The sequence below is a fragment of the Photinus pyralis genome, unplaced genomic scaffold (genome assembly GCF_008802855.1).
Source record: "Photinus pyralis isolate 1611_PpyrPB1 unplaced genomic scaffold, Ppyr1.3 Ppyr1.4_LG2, whole genome shotgun sequence".
Classification (NCBI taxonomy): domain Eukaryota; kingdom Metazoa; phylum Arthropoda; class Insecta; order Coleoptera; family Lampyridae; genus Photinus; species Photinus pyralis.
Window position 1 is genome coordinate 15,972,799 of NW_022170403.1, and position 26,720 is coordinate 15,999,518.

General features: G+C 35.1%; 2 protein-coding genes across 2 annotated transcripts; one reads left to right on the top strand and one right to left on the bottom strand.

Annotated features, from left to right (window-relative positions):
- The first annotated feature begins 4,278 nt into the window (after positions 1-4,278).
- On the top strand, positions 4,279-26,278 carry LOC116164567 (collagen and calcium-binding EGF domain-containing protein 1-like). Its single transcript, XM_031478763.1, has 8 exons — positions 4,279-4,776; positions 9,622-9,747; positions 11,784-11,932; positions 14,509-14,744; positions 15,319-15,427; positions 25,480-25,601; positions 25,652-25,821; positions 25,872-26,278. Exons 1-8 carry the CDS (start codon positions 4,604-4,606, stop codon positions 26,158-26,160), a joined length of 1,374 nt encoding a protein of 457 aa, XP_031334623.1. The 5' UTR covers positions 4,279-4,603; the 3' UTR covers positions 26,161-26,278.
- On the bottom strand, positions 23,625-24,658 carry LOC116164568 (ribosomal RNA-processing protein 7 homolog A). The gene is made up of 2 exons (XM_031478764.1): positions 24,470-24,658; positions 23,625-24,423 (listed from the first exon to the last, which is right to left on the bottom strand). Exons 1-2 carry the CDS (start codon positions 24,498-24,500, stop codon positions 23,699-23,701), a joined length of 756 nt encoding a protein of 251 aa, XP_031334624.1. The 5' UTR covers positions 24,501-24,658; the 3' UTR covers positions 23,625-23,698.
- Positions 26,279-26,720: the final 442 nt, after the last annotated feature.

Genomic DNA, 26,720 nt, shown 5'->3' on the forward strand with positions numbered 1-26,720 from the left:
AAAGCCCTTAACTTTATGCCCGAATTTTAAATTTTGAATTATTAGATAACGATCAATCAAAAAGCACCTGGATCTAACTAAACAATATTAACAAAAGACCAACAAACGGTAACAATAACTACATTATGAAAATGATTAGGTGGTTAATCAATTAATTAGAGTTATATCAGTTAGATCGAGGGTAGTTCAGTAATGGTATTTTAGCACGTATGCGCTTTCTTTATAGGGTCTATAGATCGTTTCGTTTGTGTGCGTATCATGCATTAATACCTAACTCAGTTTATATTATAAGCTTTTCACGTACTAAAGTGATATTCTTTCAATTCCCTAGTTTTTGCAAAGTCTTTAAAACGTCATTTCTGTGACTGGAATAAATAAACGCTTAGAGAAGTGCCATCTCATCATTTCTGCGTGTTTAAAAATGTGCGGCATAAACGGGGAAAAAACCCGAATAAAACAGATTCTCTCGACCTATTTAATTTATTATAGGAAATAAAATAAGACATTAAAGTTATAAAAGTAGATAAACACAAATCGCATCATGCGGTTCATGTATTTCCATAGAAATAAATTGCACATGAAATCATCAACGCCTGAAAACTTTAAGAAGAAAGTCTGCAAATTTCCCTTTACTCTGTTTTTGTGTCCGTTTTATGATACTTTTAATATTTTTAGCATCACTTGTACCTTGAGTAACGATTGACATACACTTTGTCGTATATTTTCGCAAACAGTAACTCCGCTAATTTTCTAAATTCTAAATTCGTGAATCAAAGTGGAACAGTTTAATAAACCTCGTGTTGCTTTCAATAATGAAAAAATGTAAGTAAACAAGTTCAACAAAAAGAATTAATTCGAAAACTTTTCTATTGATTATTCCTGACCACTTGTAATTATCGAAGCTTGAAATTGCTTCTGTACTAGTTTCTATGAGTTTTCTGATTTGATTGAATTGCTTGCAATCTAATTTTCAAACGTGAAAACTTTAAAACTCAATTATGTCGAACTGAGTACGAACCTACAATTTATTATTGAAAGATGTTTTATTATAGGTACAAGTGGTATTATAGGAAGGAAGTAAATAGGATAATCGCCACTGTAATTCCAGCCTCAAAATCACTTTCGGGCCAATTCTGTCTATGTTTTGAATCCCTAAACAATATGCGTATTACGCTGTAACAAAATTGAATCTTACGACCGGAGTCGAAAAAAATACAATCTCGAACAAACTGCTTTCAATAAAATATGTAGAGATTTTGGGATTCCCTTTTTTTATAAAATACATATTTTATTTGGTTATCAATTTTATTGTCGAAAATTGAATTGCATTTTATGACTCTTTTATGCTTTATACAAGGAGTAATCGATTTGATGCAGGTAACGAATACGTTTTTATGTTACACTTTCACGATGAAAATTTTCAAATCGGAAAGGGTACCTAAATGATGTAGAAAAACAGTATTGCTTTTTATGGGGTTTACTTTAAATGTATATCATGTATATTGACACAATCACTCATAGCACAATTTTGTTTGGAAGAACTATCCATTGAAAAAGTATGAGCATTTCAAAATACATAGTTAGGCGCATTGGCTTGTGCTTCATTAGTTTAGTTTTGTGCCATTTAATGTTTGTTGTCAGGCACGCTCCTCCTTGTATCTCTTTAGGTGGGGTCCCACTACATTAATTTAAATAGCACGATAGGTCGTGTCTCGTGTATAATACACCATCTAACTACTGATTCATCAAGTAGCTTGATGATTGTCAACACGATTTGATTAGAAAATCAAATACTTTAAAATCTGAATAATTTACGAAAACGTACTTGATATCAACTTCAATGTTTCTTGTTACATGTAGTATAGTAGTGCTACTATACATGACGCTTCAAATTCGAGGGCTACCATGCGGTTCTCGGGAACTGTAAGAGATAGTAGGTAGGTAGTTTCAATTTGGCAAAGTTGCGTACTTTGATGCTTAACAACTTGCAGTACGAACGCCGCCTGAAGAAGTGGTTGGGTCGGTAGAGCAGCTTTGTCTGAAATGCGGAATAACGCAGTTTCTGAATGGGCAAGTATCTACAAATGTAATGTGGTATCATTTTTTCGATAAACAATTTCAAAAATCTTTATGTTGCCAATAAGAAATGTACAGCAACAAAATCTGTAATAGTATCCATTTTAGTTGTAATATTTGTTGCAATGCACTCTGTGCTGCAGAACTGAAAATATGTATAAATTTACTTGTTGGAAGTTTGTGATTTAGCGTTTTTCCAACCAAATTGAGTTCATTAAAATGTTTGTTTTGTGTTGTTTTGTTTTGCTTTGCTTTGCTTTGCTTTGCTTTGCTTTGCTTTGCTTTGCTTTGCTTTGCTTTGCTTTGCTTTGCTTTGCTTTGCTTTGCTTTGCTTTGCTTTGCTTTTGCTTTGCTTTGCTGTACTTTATTTTATACTTTAAGTGTATTTGAACCATAGCCCCGATGGTAACCACATTAATTACCAGAGTATGCTACTTTTAAGGGCAAATAATATACCTATGATGGCTAGACTTCTGAAACGGCTTAGGTTTACGTAAATAACTGGTAAACGGTGGCCCACAGCAGAAAATGTTTACATAAAATTCTATACTACTTTTTCTCTGGCATCAATGTTTAATGATGAGGAAGAAGATTAATAATAAAATTAAATAAACACCATCCTCAAGCTTACAAGTAGTTTTCAACAAAGGAGTACTCACAACACACGTACACCTGAGGCTGGAGTTTGGTGGGATATCGTCATAGAGCAAACTTTCCTGCGCTCCATGATGGGTTCAGATGACCAGACACGAGGGAGAGGAATTCTGTACTCGCTAAATGGGTATGCGGATCATCAGTAAGCACCGCTATCTGCACCTCATTACAAGAGTTCGCAGAAGTGGTGGCAACAGGGATCGAACTAAGATTCGAGAATGGTTCAATGACCATGCCGCATTTCCAAAGTTGAATTCGCCCATGTCGCTGTTAACGCTGTCCTGGGAAGTTTCAAAGTAAACTGCCGCAAAGCTCTAGATGTTGGAATAAAAACGATGCAGAGTTTCATTTGCAGCAAATTCGGTGACGTGAAGCTTTCTAAGAAGAATGTGATCGCTAGCCAATAGCCAGTGTGAGCAGTAGCATTAAAATCAATGGCATTCTAAAGTCGATTACAGCCAACGACCCAGGGGCACCTGATTCATGTACATACATAGGTACATACCATTGTTAAAAAAATTGTAATGTACCTAGTACCTACCTAGGTACGTTTTTCTTATTATCCATCTTCTTCCCCGCTCTTCATAAATATTCCTTCCAGCGAAAAAGTGTATAGAATATTTTATGTAGATTATTTAAGTATTTGGAAGAAAGGAATTGTGACCAGACTTTATCCAGGCAAGGATGGCGATCGGAGGGTACTCTCAAACGGCGCAAAGATCGCTTAGACGAGACACATCTACTAGCAATGTAAAAGCTTAATTGTGAATATCTCGAAAATGCTGTAGGAATAGGAGGGTACCTACAAAGAAAAAATGCAATATTTCGAAGAATTTCTCTAAAGCCTAAAAGTTTGTGACATTTTTTTTATTGCTAACTGAAAATATCAAGAAAATTAATTTAATATTATAAACATGTCAATTAATATTTGTAAATTATTTTGTCACCAATTGATAAATATTTTAGAAAATCATCAAAATGCTGCACACACAAGTTGGGAAACTTAAAGGTTATACAAGTTTTGATAACAAAACTGTTTATTAGTTATTAGATAAATAAGGCATTATATTTTTGTGGAAAGAAGTAAATTTAATGTTTCCCAATTTCATTGAGTAAGTGGCAGCCTCAACTGAGGTCTTAAATATCACTAATTTATAAAATACTGAAAGTTAAAAATAGTAAAAAGTCTACTGCAACTTTATTAGGGCATTGTGCTTTTGAAGCCTACAAGTTTAGCTGCGAGTTATCTAAATATGCTAATCTGAATATGCTCCCATAGACACGAAGCGAAACGCTTGTATCAGAAAATATAAAAGATTGCAATTATAACGTCATATAATTAATGCATTTGATGTAACTGCCCACGTGTACATTTTCTTCTCAAAAATTCACACGCACGTGATTCAACGCTCAAAATAAACTGCGCTATTCTATTTTATTAGTAAACAAACTTCAATTCCTTACATATCGAAAGAATAATTCCGAGTACAGGACAATGATGTAAATTGCATCAAATTTTATAAGTTGCGGTGTCTGTAACCTCGACAACTGGCGCCTTAGCCAGCGATTCATTGAAACAGTAGCACTTCTCTTTGTAGAACATAAACTTGAGTAAAATTTACTATACATACTTATAAATAATTACTAACGTAATTTCTGCTCGGTAAACGTTAAAAGGATTTTCTTGGGTATCATTTATTTAACTTTGTAAGCAGTCGATGTATTTGGTTTGATGTAACGCAACGTTTTCGTTTACGTTAAATATCGGATTGTGTAAATATTTATGACTAAAGGAAAAGTGACAGTTTAGTATTAAAACGGGCGGCGGCGTCCCTTTCAATGGAATGCTAAATAAAAAGAGTCATTGTTAACTATGGCCCGCGAAACGAGACTAATTAAAAATAAAGTAGTACAAGTGATTTTAATTTTAAGTTCAATAGCGGTTGTTGGTGGCGCCACTGGCTCTGCAAAGCTCGCAGAAGAGCTTTTGACTGTGCAAGATGGGTATTACACGGATTCCCTTAACGAGGTTGCTTTAAGTGCTGGGTATGTTCTTTTTGATGTGGATTTTTTCCGTGATTTTATATTTTTCCTCTTTACTTTCCATATAGCAGCATCATAAGGATAATAAATCAAATTTCATCTACTCTGTTTGGCGTAAATTAAAGTGCACGCTATGCATAGGAGCAAGCAAAAAGGTCTATAAGTGCTGTGTCTCAATAAAAAAAAAGTATCCGAAGAAATTTTCCAGAACAAAAAATACTAATGAAATGGGAGATTTAATTTTATGGGATACATTGAAGCTCATTTCTAAAAATTAATTCTAGTGCATATACACTTCTTGGTAATTGAGAGTAAAAAAGAAATAAGATAAAAATTTTAATTACGAACTAGGAGTGAGACGAATGTTTAAAAATATAGTCAAGGCTTATACCAGGAAAAACGTTTAAGAATGTTAACTGTTCTAATTTAAAACTTAATACCATTTGCTCTTAAAACTGAAATACACTTCACCACCGAATCTTACAAGTTACATAACTGTTTAAATAGATTGCTAAATTTAATATTTTACTGCCTATACGCAGTACGTTACCACAACCGTTTTAAACAAGCACAATGTTAAATTGTGGTATTCTGGTATTTATAGTAGGGCAAACTACACGGTTGGAAGGGGTTTTAAAATAAAACACGTATATAGGACATTCTCAACATTTAAAAAGGCTCTTGTTGCATGTATCGCTAGACTATTTTATCTGAAACCGTAACAGTATTCGGTTTCTATTTCGCTGAAAATGGTTCAAATTATCTTTGCATTGCAAATAGAACTGTAGCTCGATGTGAATATTCTCCTAATATGCAACGTCGCGTCATTTGGGAGGGTTTCACATGTTTAAGACCAAAGGGGCCGCAACTCAAGGATACCATATCACGTAACAAAGAAGCAAATAAAACCTTCAGTACGTGTATTTCAATAATGGCCGGCGGGTTTATCCTGAAGATTAATCTCACTAAGATGACGCGGTCCAGCGGTTGTGTCTGGCGACCCATTACCTATATAACTGACCAAGAAGGGATTTGCATTTGTATGGTTTTAGAGACCACAGCAACAGAAAGATTTCTAAGAAAACCTCTAAAAGATCTCTAGAAATTTTATTTCCCAAAATTTCCTAGTACTTTTACCGTCTTTGAAAATTTTTGTGAAATACCTCCACACAACACTTGAAGCCATTTTTAACGAATATTCTCTGACGAGGAATACTGCACAACTGAGCAGCAGAAGGAAGACGTGTGTTAATTAAAAATGTATGGCCAAAGGCAAAAGGGGCCCCACTCCCAGGCTCCCAGTCGTGAAATAATAATCATAGAAAATTTTGGACGGTGTGTCATAATTTTTCGAAACTTAAACGAAATTGATATATTTTAGGAAGATCTTGAAGGAGTGTTTACAGCATTTTTTCTCACATTTTTTATGAATTAAAAAAATATATTCCATTGTTTGCGTTTTATCCTCGGTTTTATCCGTCCGTCCGAACCCACTTATGCTGCGTTTGAATTAACAGGAATTGGAATTAGGTCAGATGCAGTAAATAAAACAGTAGATAAACCTATTGTAGCGGATATTCCAGAAATCCCAATAGACATCGAGGCGCCATGAAAGATTAGTCACCGGCGATAAAGAGCGAAGGCGGATGTAACGGAATCTTTTTCCAGAAATATGACATGTTTGTTCGAGAAAATTCGGAAGCGTCCTTGGGCACTCAATAACATTCTAGAATGAATATTGTTTGCTATATCAGCAAATCGAATTGTGTTTCGAGTTTAGTTCCAACTTTGATGCTTGTTTTATGTTTATGTTATGCAAGTGATCAATAATAATTACCGTTCCAAATGAATCCATTTTAAGACTAAAAAATTTATTGTAAATTAGTTGTAAATAAATAAAACTACGCAATTTACATTTAATTACATGATTTTATTTATTTAAAACAAATTACCAATAAATTATGTTAGACCTCGAGTTACACTGGTGTCAGGTGTGGGGTTGTGTTTAAGTGGACAATTAGTGAAAGTTTATGTCAGTCGGAAATGGTGGAGCAACTTCTGCAATTAATGCAAGAAATAAATGCCAGTCAATCTGAAATCAAACCCGCATTCCAAGCTGGTCAACAATCAATAGACGATAACATCGAAGCAATAGAATCAGGTGAACAAGATATAAAAGGTATGATTCAGTATGAGATACAAAGCGTTCAACATGAAATATACAGGGTGTAGAAAATGAAATTGGCGAACTACAAAAGCGATTTATGGAATCGACTGAAGAACACAAAAAAAAGTGATGTGTCATCTGTGATAACATAAGATCTACTTGCTGTTCCCCAGTCGTCTGGCAAGGAAGCCGCCGAAACATGTAAACATATTACGACAATCGGTGGAAAATCACCGTGGTCCACCTACTTGAGACAGTTGAGCCCGCCGCAGATACAAGTAAGTGGACAGTGGAAAAAAAGACAACTTTCGTGATAGTTGCGTTACGTGGAGATCCGTTGGATGTTTTGCGTACCGGCAAAAGGATTTTGGGCAAATGGTATCATGGTTGGAAACTCCATATGACTCGAGCTGGCGGTCGATATTGGTATTTGGTTCAAGAAAGGTACGCAACACGTGTTGCCAGCAGACATAGTCGATAAGGTGATTTTAGGAATGGACTTGATGATTCGGGTTTACGACCGAGCTGAAGACGAGCTGAAGAATGGAGTGTTTCAAGCGGATCACGATTAAGTTTCGATTCACAGAGAACAAGATGGGCTGCTACGTGTTACGCTTGTGTATGATGTCACCCTGCGGAGTGTTGCGTGAAAGTTATAATGGCTCGCATGGATGGAAGTGTCCTGGACAACTGCCTGATGGGAGTGAGTACCAAATCAAGAAGCAACAATCGTGGTAGACGTTTTGGTAAAAGAACTTTTACCAAATTTTGAGTACCCCTGGAATTCACTCTTCCAGAGACGAAATTTCGAGTTGGCGCTATTCCAAAGCTTTTGTCAGCTATTAAACATTCGCAAAACGAGAACTACTGCTTTGCACCTACAGTCAGACGGAATGGTAGAACGTATGAATAAGACAATAGGAGGGGGGGGGGGCGAGATTGATATAAACGTATTGTTAATTAGTTGTAAATAAATAAAACCATGTAATTAAATTTACTACGTTACATTATATTTCTAAGATTTCGGAAAAAAATAGATAGTATACCAACTTGAATTATCTGAATACTAACATGAATAGTCAAAAACAAGTACAACATAAATGTGGAGAAAAACGAGATACAAATGTAAATCTAACTAAATATTCACAAAGAATTTAAAATTAAACTTTCAGAGTGTATATACTAGGTACTTTAATTTGTCCACATCTAAACTTATTTACTGTATTATACTGTATTATTTTTTTCATGAAAGCAACCGTTTTCTAAAGATAAGTGTTTAGTTAAATTCGTTAAATCTTTCGTTTCTAAAAATGGTGGTTAATAATTCATTATTAGTTTCGAAATAGATTTTTCTAAATTATCCTAATAAAGTCTAATACTTATGGTAGTTTTCAAACGGATTCTAAAAATTGTAGGAATAGGAATATCGACTTTTATGGAAACTCCTCAGAAAATTTTCAAGGTCTTGAACATTTTCGAAGGAGATTTCTATGGTACTAACAGGGGTTCCAAAATTTTCAAGACAATGCGAAAGAGATATTTTATAAAAGTTCCAGGAGGAATTTTTCGGACAATTTTGAAGATTCTTGAATATTTTCCCAAGAGCATTTTTTCCGTGAAACATTTTTATGATGATTTCGTAAGAAATCTAAAATTATGCCTTTTTAAGTGTAATTTTTATTTACGGATGTTTATTTTGTGGTAAATAAACAATAATGTTCATAGGTTAACAAACCTGTCTAACTTGCATTTATTACTTACACTTACACAATCAAACGGAAATGTATTTTTCTGCAATTGTTAAAATATTATATTGATTAGTATGAAGAAGATTGTCAGAAGGTAACGACCAAGACTAAGCTGCGTAAGCGGCTATTATTCAACTTTAAATAAATTTACTTTAGGTGATGTGACTTTTATTGTTGGGTATCTCCGAGGGTATCTCCCAACATCACAATTTGTTTAATTGGTGTTTCTTGCCATTAATTTTACCATGATTTGAGTAAAAAAATTATATAATTAAAAAATATCTGCCAAATTAACTTTCAACAGATTCTTCCACACTTTTCTTTTCGTTTTCAACATTTGTGAAACATTTCCAAGATTCCCTTACGAAACACCGTTAAGTAATTAGTAGCACCTATCATAAGTCTGTAAAAAAAATCAGCTTCATTCGTCCAACCGTAACCTATAGTTATATCCGTAGAAAGTTCGTGAAAAACCGACTAAGAATTGTTTCTTTACGGAGTTATCAAATATTCGCGATTTTTTTAAATATTTTTTTAAGAGCTATTATCAACGTTTTCATTTGGTGTATAACTTATTTTCTCGAAAAACAACCTTTCAGAATTGGTACCGCAAGAAGTACCCGCAGCGCCTTAAGTCATATGACCTGAGGCGGCAGACGATCGATTTTAGCATACTCTGATAGGGCAAAATGGAACTCCATCGGTTAAAATTTTGATCATTCTCGTTCAGTGGATTTCGTGCTAGCTTCCCTACTACAAAATCTTATCCAATTTAATTTTCTTCATGTCCTGGTGTCACAATAAGCACGAAATAGTAGCTTGTGTAATCTTAAATACAAGTGACGTGGTACTAGACTTAAAGCTAAATAATAAAATTCTGATGTGTAATTTTTATATGATTGGGCAATATACCAACTATTTTTTTCTTTTTAGATCTGATACACTGGAATGTCCATCAAGTAATGTCATATCTACAAAGTACAAGTGTAACGTAAAAGGAGAATGGGTGGATTGCACTAGGCAAAACTGTTGCAACGACTACATATTTATAGCGGGAAGGTGAGGCGCAATCACTTCTATACTTAAAACTTAACCTATTATATTACTAACATTCTGACTGATGCACACCCATCAGTAGGTACCAGGAACTCAATTCTCCTGTACTTACTATGTTTTAACTAATCATCGAGCTAATCTCAGAGCTGGCTGATAAAGGTTATTAAGGCACTAACAATGTGGATGTACCGGATAGTGCTTCCCATAGAGTATCAAGCCATCACTACCCAATGGGACATCTATTTTTTTTATCTATTTTTTTGTCTATTAGAATATAAGTCTTCCCGAAAATTTTGCTACCCCGCGCACCTCTGTACGATGAAAAAAAAAATAGATTTTTCAGCCCTTTGAAAAAGAGGTGGTTTTTTTTAGAAATCGTGAGATCTTGGAAATGGTTAAACTTTACGGGCCCAAAAAATTATCTTCTTTTTTACCATAAAACAAGCTATGTTTCCTCCAAATTTCTAACACCTACGACTTTTTTTTTTCGCAAAAATGAGAATAAAAAACGAAAAAAACAGTTTTTCTGGTTTTTCTAGAAAAATTGGAGGTTATCTGAAAATAGTGCAGATACAAAAGTTGCTCATTTTTTTAATCTCTATAACTTTTACATTGAACATTTTCGTCGAAAATTAATAGTTTTGCCACAATTTGCAAAACACCACTTTCCACCCCTTTCAACCCCCGTGATTTCACCCGCGGAAAAATTCAGCCGTTTTAATTATTTTTTCCCAATTTCTATTCATTTCACCTGCCTGAAAAATCCGGTTTTTTCCGGTAACTAATTTTTTTTGTAAAAAAATATATAGCCTGGACTAAGGATGTTTACGTTCGGATTAAAAAGCTATTTCACGTAATAAACTACGTGCATACAGCATTTTTTGTTTCATGTAGCGTTTTCCTAACCGTGTCTTTAATATCGATTTGCCGAATTTTTCACTGGTATGAAACCAAATTTAGAGCACCAGCGTCAATAAACGTGCAACAGTGGTAGAGGGCGATAAACTGAAATGCTATACCTACAAAGCAATTTATAGAAAATACGCATTGATATGTGAGATTCCTGAAAGGTGCAGGTGATGCGAAAAATTTAAGTCGGTGAAGCAAACACAAGGCGACTAACATCATCTCACGAGGGGTGCATAATAATATTTGGTTACTAGACGATCATTTATCAGATTCAAATAATGCTGTTTATGTATTTCCTCAGCCATAAATTGTTTCTTTTTACGTTAACGAACGGATCTAACTAATTTTAATTTTAAGTCGCTGGCTTTGCAGACATATCCCACGAGTAGACCTTTATACAAACTTTATAAATTTACGAAACATGTAAAACTTCGGGGACTTGGATTGGACTATTGTGTGGTCAATAACGTTTTATTCAAATTTCTTCCTGTTGTTTGGTCTGAATGTGCCCCCGATAACTGTCTTTGTTCAACCAAATCAATCGTAACAAAAAAATCCCCACCTCCCTAGAGCACCATAAAAACGACAATTTCCGAAATCCCATTGTTACTCAACAAACAGAAGCTCGACGCAGAAAGATAAAAACATATTGCATTAATGTCCCTTTGTAAAGCACGCTTCCTAATTTTCAATGAAAGAAAAGTCTATAGCCATATATGGTTGTGTTTTTTGTGTTTTTTTACATAACACAACTATCCAATAAGGCATCGATAAAACTTAAGTGCCGCTATTCAGAAAATAGAAAAGCTTGTTCAATATTCTCGAAATCGGATGATATCTTTATACTAAGTTTGATCTCGGTGGCTTTTATGACAAAAAAACTTTTTTTTTGTATAAATAAACAGAAACGGATTATTCGGGACATTCTCTCCCCATAATAGTATTACTGCAGATAGTGTTTAACATTTTCGCTAATAAGAAATAAATCTTTTGCCGCATATTCATTTTGTTTTTTAGTAATATTGGCAAGACAGACGATATTGTCAGTAATTTCATTGAGAAAATCGCCTTATATAGTATAAGTGTTACTACTTAACGAGGTGCAGTTAACTTGAAAATTTAATTTACAGGTGCGTTCATAAGGATCAAGATCCGTGTTCCATGAGTTTATGCGAGCAGAAGTGCACTGTTTACTTACAAAGGATAATTTGTTCTTGCTTCGATGGATATAAGTTTAATGCTAATAATCAAAAGCAGAGGATAACGCCCGCCTGCGAAGGTAAGTTGCGCTTATTATAAAGTTTTTAGCCGACACCATACAAGACTAATCTTCTCATTAATTACTTATGATGAGTGGGTTTGTATCGCTTATAAACTATTTATTGAAGATGACTTGGAGAAATAAATAAAAAATAGCATTTCGAGCACTACAACGCTTAAACCATTTAGACTCATTCTTTTCAGCGGTATTCAATTTATCTACTTGACCAGTACTCGTACTTTAGTGATATAAAAATAACATATGAACTCGTTCCGTTTCATTAATTAATGAGGGAATAATAAATTTGATATTTGAACTTTACTTTTTCTCTTCCTTCTATCCATGATACTCCTTTCTTCTCTAATAATTTATAACCTAGTCGTTTCATTTCTCCTTGGTCTTCCTGGGCGCCCGCAGGCGAGTGTGAAAGTACCGATGTAAACAACATCAATGATTATAGTTAACTAAAGCTTCCCCTACGACTTCCTACGTTCGATATTCACGGATATATGCCATATAAATGATAACGGAAACCCAGCGTACAGAATGTAAAAATGTATACTCATCGATACGCTACGACGCAAGTGACTTGGCGCATGTATCGACCGGTACGCTAAATATCAGAGTGCGACATCAACGAAAAAAGTTAAAAAAAAAACGACTTCATGCAGCAAGAATGAATTTTTCAAAACCACTGCGCAATAGGGTTCACATTTCAGTAAAATCTTTATTTAATAAACAATTCTGTTGGGAAACCACTATACACATTGTTGCTGTGATGTATAGCAACTAAATTTTTGTCACTTTTTGTGTAAATCTCTTTTTTACCTTTGTTTGAAAGAAAATATTTGTTTGTATTTTTCAAAAATTGAGCTTGAATTCGATATTTTCATATTCACAGATTGAAAAATACCAACTTGCGTCGAAATTAGAATTTTTTTCACCGCGGTCCTTAAAAAAAGATTAAACGTAAACACAAACTGTGATCTAACGCATTTTAACACAGATTTCTGTCCTGAAATTTAACTTAAAAAAAATTGGAGAGTTAGTCTTGTAAAAACGTAAAATTTTCTTCTATATAACAAAACTCTCACTCAAATAATAATCCTGTCACAGTAGTACTAATTTATTCCTATTTTTAGCTTAATATTAATTCTAACTTCTTTACTTCTTCGCTATTCACTTCTTTCAAATTTTTTCTTAATTTCCAGAATTTCTGTTGATACTTTTTTTTCATTCGCCCTATTGAAATGTTTTTTACCTCTACTCGATTTTCGTTAACCCATATGTGACATCAAATTTCCTATCTTCAATCATATTACAATTAATTTTGCTTTATTTTATTGCGTAAATTCATTTTCTTCTTCGTTTTCCACGTCGGTCTAAATCATTTCTTAAATCTCCCTTGTAACATTTTCCGAAATTTCATAACGTCTTTTCAAAATGAATATTTTAATTTCCTTCAGAATCCATTGCTTACCTTCAAATATTTCTTTTATTTCCATTCCAGTTACAATTGCTTTCAAACTAATTTTCTCATTTACTTGATTAATTTTTACTACCCCGCCTCCCGCCCTTGCACAACTCTCCCCCGCAGCAAAAGAACTGTCAACCGGATCCCCACGGTACAAACTCTTTATTAATATTTTCCTTATAAGTAATCCGATTGTCCATTTCCTTTCGAGGTTTCTTTCATTTCCTTCCTAACCCACTTCCTTTTATAAATATCATCATTGAATAAGTATCATCTTTTATGCTATCCAATTTCCTATTACTCTCAATCCTTATTTTATTTCCTCTAATCTATGCAGTCAAAACAAAAAAGTATCAACTAAAATTTTGTTGTGGTTTCTTAGTGTTTTTGTTTCAGTTTTTTTGGCTTCAATGCCTTCAATGCTTCGAGTGTTTTTAGAAACTCGAACTCTTGATTATTCGGTAATGTTATCTCATTTAGGTATAATTTTTGACCGCAATCTTCTTATATATTATTATTCTCTGCTTTCATTTTTCATACTGTATAGCGAGTATCCTTGCCATCGGAGCACCAGCAGGCGTCATCAAGTCAACACCGATGTGGAATGAAAGTGGATGCGGCGCATTCTTTCCTTGAAACATGATATGCCCTGTTTGAAAACATTCAGTGATTTTTTCTAATAAACTGTAGGCTATTTTATCGAAACCGACGATTTTAACCTGCATTTCATACTCAAAGGGTGATTTCGCTTCATTTCGATATTATAAATTCCATTCCTTTGCTACGAAATACAGAGTGAGAAATGAAACGGGAAATAATTTATTTTCCCCCTCCTTCGATCTTTCATTTTACTGCACATGGTTTGTTGTGCTTTTTATTTCGATTAGGAATTTCGAAGGTCTCAACAGTCTTGTCCACCCAATTTTCTCTTTACACATCCTTCCATTCTACTGCCACATTATTTTCTAAATAGCTATACCATGTTACATATCTTTCTAGCACGTGAATAAAATATCTGCCTTTCCAGAATACCTCAGAAGAAGAATCATATTTGCGTCAATTCATTTTTAGCTACCTACCTATAAGAGCTGTAAAGACTGAAAGCTATATTTGTTTTCAGATATAAACGAATGCTTGGATGGGAATGGTGACTGCGAACAAGATTGTATAAACGAGCTGGGAACTTACAGATGCGCCTGCAAAGAAGGCTTTAGATTGCGAGCAGATAATAGAACATGCGAAACGACAAATCCGTCTCCAGAAGGATTGGAACAGCCAGTTCACAGAGATAAATGCTATGCAAGCTGCGAAACCGTCGTTCGACTACACGACAAGCTGAAAACGCTGCAAGAGAAGGTATTCTTTCATAAAAGCACTTTAAACGTTCTAAGTAGATTATTTTTTTCCATACACCCTCTTCCGCTTTCATTTGCATTTGGGTAAGTCTTTAACTTTTCAATTTTATTTCGGTATCGTTGTAGCTTGTCGTTGATTCTGTTTTAAAACATAGGACACAGCTCAAATGGGAAATATAAATGTTTTTATTTGAAACACGTGTATTGTGCACCCGAATGCCTCTTGATTTAGTCCTTATTCCAGAAGTGTCAGGGTGTGTTTTACATATTTACCTTTCTCGGTCTTTTCGATATGAATATATGTAACGGGATATTTAAAGGGAACAAAAGACGTTCGAGTTTGTGTGAAATTTAGGTCATGTTTTCGGGCGTCTTCTTTTGTTCAAAATCATTTAACTATTTAACAATTTAAACTGCTAATCATTATCGTTAACAGCTTACGTATAATAGATCATCAGCATCACTATCCCAACGAAAATATACCGCATACCGCTATTAATACTTATAATAGTCTTCTGCTTTTGTCAACTTTGTTATCTATATAACTATTGTTATTAATACCTTTATTATTTCAGTTGTCGGCGTTGAGTACTGCTATACGATTATCGAGTTTTGCTTCTGGACCGCCGGGGCCCGCCGGCCCACCTGGTGCACCCGGACCAATAGGGCCAAGGGGATTTCCTGGTGAGAAATCTTTTGATATCATTGATCTTTTAAACCAAAATATTCAAATGTACCAAAACGATCATTTTCAGTAATCAATTTTTTGATTGAGTTTCAAATAGTGTATTATATACCAAGGGACTAAAGTGTGTGTTTTAATCCTGAGGGTGCAGATTATTGTTGATCGAAACTTAGTTGAGGGCAACAAACACCTGTATCAATGTCCCCACAGCCTAAATAATTTATACTATTCAAGTGTTCGCTCAAAATTTACAAGCGGCCCTGCATGCCTTTACAAGTGGAGCAGACTAGGATATTGCCTTGCCTTTGCGGACACTATATGGAAACTAATCCCTTAACTTTTTTAACCATTTCTCATACATCGCCACACGTTGTATTTAGGAAAATTAGCCTCGATAAATTCTCCTCTGCAATATTCGCCCCCTAGAAAACTGCTCAGGTAAATTCGCCTCCAAAAAATTTGCTCCGGAAAATTCGCCCTAGAAAATTATTTGTCGTGTACATAAATAACTCCTATGCCGTAACAACCTCAGGAATCCCAAATTCCGCCAATACGCCATTCGATTTAATAAAGAAAGTGGAACCATTTCATAGCGTAATAGCCTTTCTCATAAAAAAATTAACGGAAAGTGAAATTATGCGTGGTACCACAACAATATCTTGAATAGTGTATATTTTAAAAGGCAAGTACTCGATTTTCATTCTTAATTTAATTAAAAATGATTCGATGTTGATGAAATTTTTATCGGACCTTTTTGAGGCGATTTCCCGTCGATTCTCAGAATTTCGCCCCTGGGAAATTCTCCTGAGCGGCTGGGGAGCGTCGTCGTGGAGGTGCGCAGGTGCGGATAAAAATTCGCCGTATCTATACGGTTCGAGTAAAAAATGTTCAACAGCGAAGTACCTACCTATGAAAGGTAATTTCCCAAACATACTTAGGTAATTATCTATTTATCTTTATGTTTTGAGTCAATAAAACTCTTTTTTCTCCAACCACCTCAATAAGACGCTATTTTGTGACAGTGTTCGGTACGTAAAATTGGCGTTTTCCGGATCACCATAGCAACTGTACAAAAAGTGGATACTTTTGGTCCTAGTACCAAAAAGAAATTGACCTTGAAAGTTGACCAATTAAAAAATTACAATCACGGAGATATGTCGTTTTACATTGCAGGTTGTCAGATATTTCTATACATACAAATCAAATATTTTTGCATATTCAATGCAAATAATGCTGTTACCTATACGTATGTTGTACATGTATTGAATAGTTATTTGTATCACAAGTCCAGAAAATGGATGTTTGCGAGTGTGAGCAAAACATTTTTATGGACGTGTAATACACAAGATTTTTTGTGTCGAAGTAAAAAATTTGAGGGAACAACGTTCATTTTAAAATTTATATTTCTACCTCCTATAATAAGCCGTCATACTTGCATTCAAATTTCCAATATTTCGATGTTATGTTGGTAGCACAGACAGTTGGCAGTTGGTAGCACAAGCATGTCAATTCACAACCGATATTTACAAGAACGGCTCGCGACAGTAATCACTTGGCTGCTACGCACATGCGCAGAACGGTATTTCTTTATTCACATTTCTAAATTTAAATTTAAAGTTTTGTGCATTAATGGGAAGGTGTAATACGCATGTGCGTAGCAGCCAAGTGATTACTGTCGCGAGACGAACGGATATTTACGTCTTTATTCCACATTAATTGTGATTAAATGAATAAACAAAGCATTTACGTTAATTTAATTATTATTACAAATTTCTAAAACGCTTAGCCCAGTCTTAAGAAGTTCATAACATTTAAAAGAAGCTGCGCTAAAACTAATAAGTAGTAAGTTGATTTCAATGGGAAACATAACCTTGAAATTTATTTCAATTTCAGCTAGTGCTTACGGCTTAAGGTAAGTTCATAGCTCTCCGTTCATACGTTTCCGTTTGTCCGTTAGCCAATCAGAAGACAGCAAAATTTTAAATCGTACGTCGTCCGTTTACGACGGAAAAGTTGGTTGAAGTTGAACATTTACGTTTCCGTTGGTCCGTTTTTAACAAGAGTGATGAGGTTATGTTTGGTACGTTAACAGTGTTCGCCTATTCGTTCTTCACGATGATATTAAGATAGCAACGTGTTCTTATTTTCGTACCATTTTTTCATACTGAAAATCACGGAGGGTACAGTACAAAATAAAATTTAGGTTATGGTTATACGTTGCAAATGTACAATGTGGACGGATTGCTATGAACCTTAACAAAATGTACTATCCGTTTGACGGATCAACGCAACGGATGAACGGAGAGCTATGAACCCACCTTTACACCTATTTTGAGAATTGGGTTGCAATGTTTTCATTTGCAAATTGATTTATCATATTAATTCCATTACATATAAGAATGATAACAAGTTTGTTTGGATATCTACTTCTCGTTGGCTGTCGATTACGAGGAGAGCAGCAAGAGGGCCGATGATTGCTTCGTGCAAATCTACAATTTGGTGTATGCAGTGTCGTTTGATTATTATGGTCTTACTACACGGAAGTAACTGATGTTGGAAATTTTCATCATAGATATGAGCATAGATATCGACAAGAAGACCGTTTTCATATGCGTACACCTCCTTTTCGAAAACTGTCATCTTCAGAGAAATATACTTGCTTGTAGATATACTTGAAATCACGAATCTTTGTCCCTGCGTCATTGATTTGTGAATCAATTTCAGACATACGCTAAAACACTGTAATATCTGTCAAGTATGCGAAATCGATAAAAAACTTGTCTGAAATTGATTCACAAATCAATGACGCAGGGACAAAGATTCGTGATTTCAAGTATATATAATTTATGGAATAATGTATACAGTTTAATGTTAACAATGGCAGAAATAATAATAATTACAAAACATATAGTGTCGTTACTCTTCATCCGTTTAGTGTTGTGTTTTTTGACTGCGTTAATTTACATGCGAAACCATTTGTTGGCATTCCTGGCATCGAGTGTGGAAGTAGGTAAACTTCAATTTCCTATACTTTCAATTAGCTCTCTGTTTTTTGCCATAAACGGTAAGTTTACCATCGGTAAACATGTACAAGTGTCAAAGTCGAAGTGTCGAAAACTTGTAAGTGAAACTTACAATTCTTGATTAGGGTACTTACCTACCGCATTTACATATACGTATTACTATGTTACCTACCAAGCCATAAAGTGCTTAAAATGGACTTTGCACAAAAAATATGCCTATCATTCTTACAATTTAATTTAAATTTAGAACTGTCATTGCAAATTAAATCAGTTCCACCAACCAATTTTTAGTGATATTTTTGCCGGCCTAGGCCAGCAAATCATAACTTTCTGGACTAATTTGGCTACAGAAAACAAAGCTTTGAAGCAGGGAGACACAAATAGTATATTGAAAGACAAGTGTTACAATGCGACCTATTGTAATACGACTATCTTGTGGCACGAGTGGCGACGCGAAGCGTAGCCACGAGTGTCCGCAAGATAGGAGTATTACAATAAAGCATTGTAACACGCGTTTTTCATACTATTTTTTCTATTTCGGTGCTTTAATTTAATTAAAAAAATCATTATCAGAAACTAGAGGGAACATTAAAACTAACATGTTTTATGTTGGGAACACTTTTTATGCCGTTAAGTTTTAGGTTGGCAGCGTAGTAACACTGACATTTTGAAGTTTAAACATGGGAAGTACCAGAGACATTCGAGAGGGGAGATAGCGCATGAAACTGCGCGAAGTTACAAAACAAGGGGGCTGCCATTTTGACACCCATTGAAGCGCGAAATTTGAACAGGACTATAAAGGTTTACTGACGCAACCCAGAGACATCTAACGCAATCGTCATAAACTACACTCTATTCGGCAGCAGCTCCGTAGGAAGAAACTAATATCTCAATCCAAATGAACAAAAGAAAATGCCGGTGACGTTGACGTTACAAAATAAACACTTAAACCTCGAAAAAAGCTCTCCTAAACACGAACACACGCTAAAATAACACCACTATAAACACAACATGACACAAAGGGGGTAAAAATGGCAGCGCCCATGAGGTCGCACCCTTTCTTGGATGCGCACCCCAGAACAAAAAACTTAGAAGGGAAACGTAAACGGGAACAACTGAGTACAAACATAATTAGTTTGGAGAACATTCAATAGAGGGCGCATAGTTAGCGTGCGTGTTAAAGTTACTAAATCTAGTAACTTTAGTGCGTGTTCGCCATTATGACAGTTGAATTTTGAATTTTGATTGACGGCTTATTGTGCTTTAAGTATAATTACTATTCATTATTACAATGAATTCTGCATACACAAGTCGAGAACGTACATGTTGTGTGACAAATTGTGAAGACGTTTCCAAAAAATGGAGCCCGAAGTTTTTAAGAATTGGTTTAGAATATAATGTGGAAGAAATTTACACAAAAGTTTTTGGTTTGTGAACGTCATTTTTCTGGATGCGCTTTAGAACCTGGAACACGAAGAGATTTAAAGCGTGTGGCAGTTCGCACATTATATTAGCAGGTAACACTAATTGAATTGTAATAAATTGCCACATATTTTATTTTTAGAACGATCTGGAGAGCATCATACAGTAGAGTTCCATGAAGTTGATCTTGTATCTTATATAATCGTATTAAATTAAATATAACTCCTTGATTGGATTAATTGGAGTTGTTACTTATAAAACAAGTGCCCTGTACTCTTTGAAGGCCCTGACTGGTGAGGTGCATCCGCATTAAACTGAATTTATTTGGAACCCTAACAAATAAAATTGGACTTCACTGGCTGGATTCATTTACCTTTTAGGTTTCAGCTAGTCAAATCCAATGTTATTGTTACAGATCCGGAGAAATTCACTATAATGCGGACGTAGCTTACATTTTAATATTTAAATTTGGCGCCATTCACGCAAAAGCTGCTGAGAACATACACGAGATGGCGCGTCATTTTTACATTACACTACAGTTTCCATTCTAAGTTTGTTGTTCTATGATGCGCACTCGTCGATCACCGATCTCCCCTCTCCATGTCTCTGGGAAGTACCCAACGAAGTACCTACTTGTACTAACTAGTAACTGCTAACTTAAGAGATGAGTTACCAAAAAAAACGACTATAATCACTGTCTTTGTACAACTGTTTTCGGCCGAAAACAGTTGTACAAAATCATCATTGTGACACCGAAATAGAAAAAAATGATTTACGCTCGCTATTTTTATTTAAACCATGTGTAACGAAATTTACATATTCGGTCGTCGCGCGTAACGCCATCTACTTCAGACCCATTGCACTATTATCTGTCATTTTGAATTCAAAATTTGAAAAAGTTTCTTAAGTTTGCCATACCTTGAAGTGGTTGACTTTAAGGCTGGACAGTACATACAGAACGGAGTATGTAAAGTTGCCTATTGTCAATCCCCAAATTTGGTTATTTATAATATTAATTTGTGTTCGATGGTAAAAACATAAACTTAGTCCATTTTCTATCTGTATAAAACCAGCCACGCGGCGGAAGCTATCTTTTCGCGCTTTTGAGGAAAACTTTTAAGTTGTTTTTCCAAGATAACTTATCTATAAATGAAGTTGGAACAATTTCCAAAATTAAGATACGTTCGTAAACTTAATATCTAGGCAATAACGCCAGGAAAATTTATTTCCTTTTTTCTTTTCCAAAATATGACACCCTAACAGCCCTCGACGTTGCCCTTAAAAAAAAGATTATTTTAAAACATTTTAGTAAACCCCGGCGTTATTGTCTAGCTAAAGCATTCACCTTTCACAGGAATATTCGACCCCTTCTTCAACTTCACGCGTTTTCGGGCAACGGAACGGGTGTACTGTCCAGCCTTAATGCGATGCTGCCAGGCTCATATCATTGATCTAAGCTGCCAGGCCCCCCACGAGCATCTCTACACCTTATCAATCAAGTTTAAAACCAATATTTGAGTAAATGTAATCATACGTGTACGCATTCGTGTACCTACGCTAGTCGCTAGGAAGTAAAACCAATGAATAAAGAATATTCTTTATTCATTGGTAAGAACGAATAGGTTATAAGTTAACCTAAAAACTAGGATGGCATGAGCTTCGATCATTATGATCGAAGGGCATGAGACGTGAGGACAAGAAAGCAGAAGTTCTCAAACAGTCAAACTAGTAGTGAAACTGTGAACTGAATCTAAATTCGAATATAATTTAAAGTAAATGGGGTTGGAGAAAAAATTTTATGTTTTATTCGTACAAAAAATTCGTTTTCGGGACAAATAACTATTGCATTATTGATTATAGTAACGAAATACCAAGAAAATCAATATTCGTTTAAAAAAATTCACAGATTTCGCGACCCATACAACCATATCGGAGACATTCGAAATGATAACCGTGATAACTGTAACTCTTATTAAATCGGATCACTTGGTGCACTCCTTCGCAAGCTCGCTCGTGTCGCAAACGTAACTCTTTTTTTTATTTAATTATAATAAAAGAAGTTAAGCAAACGAGGATGTAGCTATTGTTTTTCGAAGTATTCACCATTAAAGTTAATACACTTCTGCATTCTTTCGAACCACTGTGCAAAACAGTAATGCCAGTCTGAAGTTGGAGAATTCGCTTGTTCTGGCGACTGGAATCGCTTTCCAGGCAACTGTTTCTTGATTCTTGGAAAAGTAAAAAGTCATTAGGGTTCAGGTGGGGAGAATATGGTGAATGAATGATTATGAACATCGACATTATGAGCATTCAAAAATTCAGTTGCGCGACGAGCAGTGTGCGAGCTGGCATTTTTCGTGGCGAAGTAGGATGCGACGATTTTTGTTAGTTTTTTGCAATTCGTTGGACCTCAACCGAGGGTTGACGTGATTTTTGTGTTTATAGGGAAAGAAAAAATGTACCTACGTGAGGAGTGGGAATAAAAAAATTCGTTAAACCGCTTGTGAGCAAGAGGCGAAGAGTGCACATTCAAATTTGTTTTTTCGATTTAAATAGCCCTTATAGACATTTCATGCCTTAACGTGAATACAAACATGAAATAATTTTTAATTTCTGATCGAATGACACCAATACCAAGGCTGACAGACAGACAGACATAAAGATCGCAAAAGTGCATTTTTTAAACTTGAAAGTGCACGAAAAAGTTTCATTCGATTTAAAAAATCTCCTGCATATGCGGACCCGGTGTGATTATGGGTAACACTCCATGTGACTCACCCAATGACATCCCAAGTAGACTTTGGCGCGTTCTAGGAGATGCCAAAAGGGCACTGTGAATTTATATTCTATTAGACTCCAATTTGGGAATAATTGCGTATTATATCACTACCAGCTATGCCCACTTTGAATTTCATTCAATTCGGTTCATAAATGACCGAGATAGCTATAGGGCACTGTGAATTTTAAATCGATTGGACCCAAATTTCGGAATTGCGATGGATAAATTTGAATTTCATTCAATTCGGTTCACAACTAATGTCAATAGGGCCTTCCTTATTTGTTGGCCTGCATTGTCAATTCACAAACTCGAATCTACAAATTTGATATAAAATCCACCTAAAAATTTTATCTCAATTGGCTAACTTTTTTTTAAATGTACGATTTTTGTGTTTTTTTGACGGGTTTTCGATTTTAATAGTCCTTATGGACATGTCATGCCGTAACAAGAATAAAAACATGAAATAATTTTTAATTTCTGATCGAATGACACCAATACCAAATCTGTAAGTGGTGTAGTTCCAGAGCCTTTGTGACTTAGACAGACATCAAGAGATTTTTATTTTTTTCAAGTGAAAGTGCACTAAAAAGAGAAGATGGAGAATACTCTATGAATATAGGTACAGGGAATGTTTTTACATGTATGGGTTATACAGTTATACTGCCTATCAGGGAATTTCATATTGGCTATGTAAAAAACGGATTAAACGCATGGAATAGATGGCTATAATAGGCATGGAAATTCCAAATTATTGGGAAAAAATCGTATCTATTCACACGTTTGTCTTTCAATTAAAAAAAGATCATGTATATGTATCTATATGTATACAAATATAACAAAAAGACGTTTTGTCCGTTTCTTCACATTTCCAACATATTTTTTTATCAAATAAATAAGGTAATATGGGTGTATGATGTGTTGCAGACTTTTTGTTTAGAACCACATTGTATGTACATTTGAGAAGACAATCTCTGTTACTCATGACAAATTTTATTATACAACAAAACTACAAACAACAGTACATAATTAACCTGACGAATACAAAATTAATAAGGTTTGAATTTACGAAACTGCTTCATAGCAGCTACCCTTTTTTTGTCTTCCTCATACTTTTTCCGCATTTGCACCAAATGGTTCATTTTTGATTCGCGTTTCTGGAAAGTATAAAAGTCTGCAAGATATTTACGTTCATCTTGTTTTGCAATCCTTTCATTAATTTTATTCTTTACACTTTCTTTACGAGCATTGCCCTTTCGTCTACTTTTATTACTAACGACAGTCCAACCTCCGCTCTCTGTTCCCTTTGCAGATTTATTTTCATTTTCCATAATTTTATCAAATTTGAAAACGAAATTATTCACCTCCTCCTCCAACTTATCTCGGTCGCAAATTTGATCGTTATATTCTTTCGTCCACTTTTTTATGCCTGTAACTATGGTAGCGTCATTTGTTGGAATCAGATCTATAGTACTCAGATCCAATGCGTGTTTTACGCCATCTGATTCTTTGAAGATGATAAATGCAATTTGAAATCCTACAGTTTCTACATCTTCACCTGCCTGGCTTTGCTTTGTCTGCAGAATCACATCATCTACTGTACCGGCAGAGGAAAATGCTTTCATTAAATAGTTGGCATTTATGTACGGTGGTATATTAAGTACAAATAATGTTCGATCAGGGGGCTTATCATCTGTATGATGTCGTACGGCATGTTTTTTTATAAACAATTCGTGGCAAGTAGTAGATTTTTCCGATAATCGAATAGGAAGAACTAAAACAAGTAAGGTAAACTAGGGATGAAGGAGAAATTAACTTACCTTTAAAACCCTCATTAACTTTTGATTTCATAGTTTCACCACGTTTGTTTCTTCGATTTAATACAGATAAACGCTCAACTGGTTTAAAAAATAAGGTAAAATACCAAAAATCGTGCTGAAAACTAAGCAATTATAACCTAAAAATAGTTAGGTTATATTGATCTTGTGTGCATGGTCACATTCAATTACGCTATTACTATGAATGCGTTCAATGATTACATAAAACCGTGTCTACAAGTTTTGCAGTACGCAGAATTCGCACTACAGTACTGTAGCGTTGTTGTGTTTTAGTTACAAATTAAATGCTACTCGTAGCGTAGGGTTGAATATACGTATTAATGAATACTATTCGGTTTTTAATTTGAACTGCATAGTGAATAAGGTTAAAAATTATATTCGCACTGCAGCAGTACAAATAAAACGTGGTATTTCCACATGCTTTATGAACTAGGCGAGCTTAATGATTTTTGATAGTGAACTAAACAACTATTTCCGTAGGGAGTTGTGGGAAAAGCTAAATCTGTTCGAAAAGACATCGTCAAGTGTTCTGAACTAATTTAAAAAAGTGCGCTACTATGACTATTCAGTTGGCAGAATCACTCTAAAATCTTTTAAAATATATCGACTTCCTCTCTTCACCATTTCATTTAACCTGGTTCCGAATCACGCATCCAGAAATGATTTTTTACTTAAGCCAAAATTTTGATGTTGTCATTAGATCATGCTTTTAATATTTTTCAATTACGACGTCAAATATTCGAAACAATTGTTTGGGATTTTTGAATTTCCCATAGCTCTAACTAGAGGAAGAATAGAGCAAAATTGTTTCTCTAGTGTCGCTTTTTGGATGACCCCGTACACAATAACAAATTTCCAGACATTTAGCTACTTGTAAATTGGAGTAGGTACCTACTCGAAGCAACCGCCCACCAATAGTTTCAAAAATGTGTACCTACAATAATGGAGTGATTTATTATATTCCTATGATTATTAATGTAACGTAATTTTAGGACCAGAAATGATTCCAATGAATCCCAAAGTGCAGCCAGATTACACATATTCAATGCTGGATGCCTTTGTACCTTTGCCAGGTGATGAGATGACTCAATGCAAATGCAAACGAGGAGCACAGGTATGTACCTATTCATCGTCAAGTGATCAACTCAGCATACATTCCGTTAGGGTGATCATGGTCCACCTGGAGCTAGAGGACCGAAAGGCGATTTAGGCGAACGAGGTCCTCGCGGAGAAAAAGGGGACAAAGGTGATTTTGATTTCTTATTGCTTTTACTGGCAGATATCAGGCATGATATTGTGCATCTTCAAAATAGAGTCTACGCCAATGGGGAAAAGTGAGTAGGCCCAAATAAAATTGAACGGTTAATATCTTATCTGATACTAGACCACCCAAATTTGATTTCGAAATGGCATTGGAGAGACGTCGCGACAAAGAACGACGCAGATTATTATCACAAACAAAATTACTTCAAGCATTTGTTGCATCCACGCAGAGCACCATAAAAAAGGATTTCACAATCAGTGGTACCACTGAAAGTGTTGGATCAGCATCCGTAAAAGATGATATAGGTGAATTTCAAGATATTGGGCAAGTTACTAATTTAGACGAGTACATCGATGACTTAGATTATGACGAAGGTTCGGGTGAAATGACAGATGAAGACTATTTTTAGACAAATACACAGGCCTTCGATGTGCTTATAAATCGATGAACTAACGTAACGTGTAGTTGTAGACTACAGTGGTCGCGCTGTAATAATGTAAGAATTAAAAAATAAAGAGTACCAATTTTGAGGTTTATATTACTGCCTATTCAGCTTGGAACATATTGTTTCGAAGTACTGGTTCAACTTGAAAATGAAAACATGAATTAGGATCCCCCAACCCCCTTTGCATAATTTGCCAAATTTAGGGCAAATGAGGAACTACTTCAGATCTTCATTCATGAATTCTGGACATTGCGCAATTGCAAATTTGTTTGCAGGTGAGTTATTTAATTGGAGAAACACTTTCAACTTTACGATGGAGTAGGTTCTCTTTGGTTATGTCCGACGTGTTCCACTTTGGTGTGTGGAAATCGGCAGATTACTTCTGTTATTCTTGAATAATTTTCTTCGAAATAAAAAAGATCCGACGCATTCACGCTCAAATCGTCATCAAATAATATAGAGATGCACACTTTTTAACATGCAGTCGACCCACCTTACTTTAAACTGACGCGCTCGAGTAAATC

Excerpts from the sequence above, each read along its gene's own strand:
- LOC116164567 (XM_031478763.1), top strand. The coding sequence starts at position 4,604 with ATGGCCCGCGAAACGAGACTAATTAAAAATAAAGTAGTACAAGTGATT. Across the intron at positions 4,777-9,621 it reads GAGGTTGCTTTAAGTGCTGG|ATCTGATACACTGGAATGTC; the intron begins GTATGTTCTTTT and ends TTTTCTTTTTAG. Across the intron at positions 11,933-14,508 it reads GATAACGCCCGCCTGCGAAG|ATATAAACGAATGCTTGGAT; the intron begins GTAAGTTGCGCT and ends ATTTGTTTTCAG.
- LOC116164568 (XM_031478764.1), bottom strand. The coding sequence starts at position 24,500 with ATGAAATCAAAAGTTAATGAGGGTTTTAAAG. Across the intron at positions 24,424-24,469 it reads AGTTAATGAGGGTTTTAAAG|TTCTTCCTATTCGATTATCG; the intron begins GTAAGTTAATTT and ends TACTTGTTTTAG.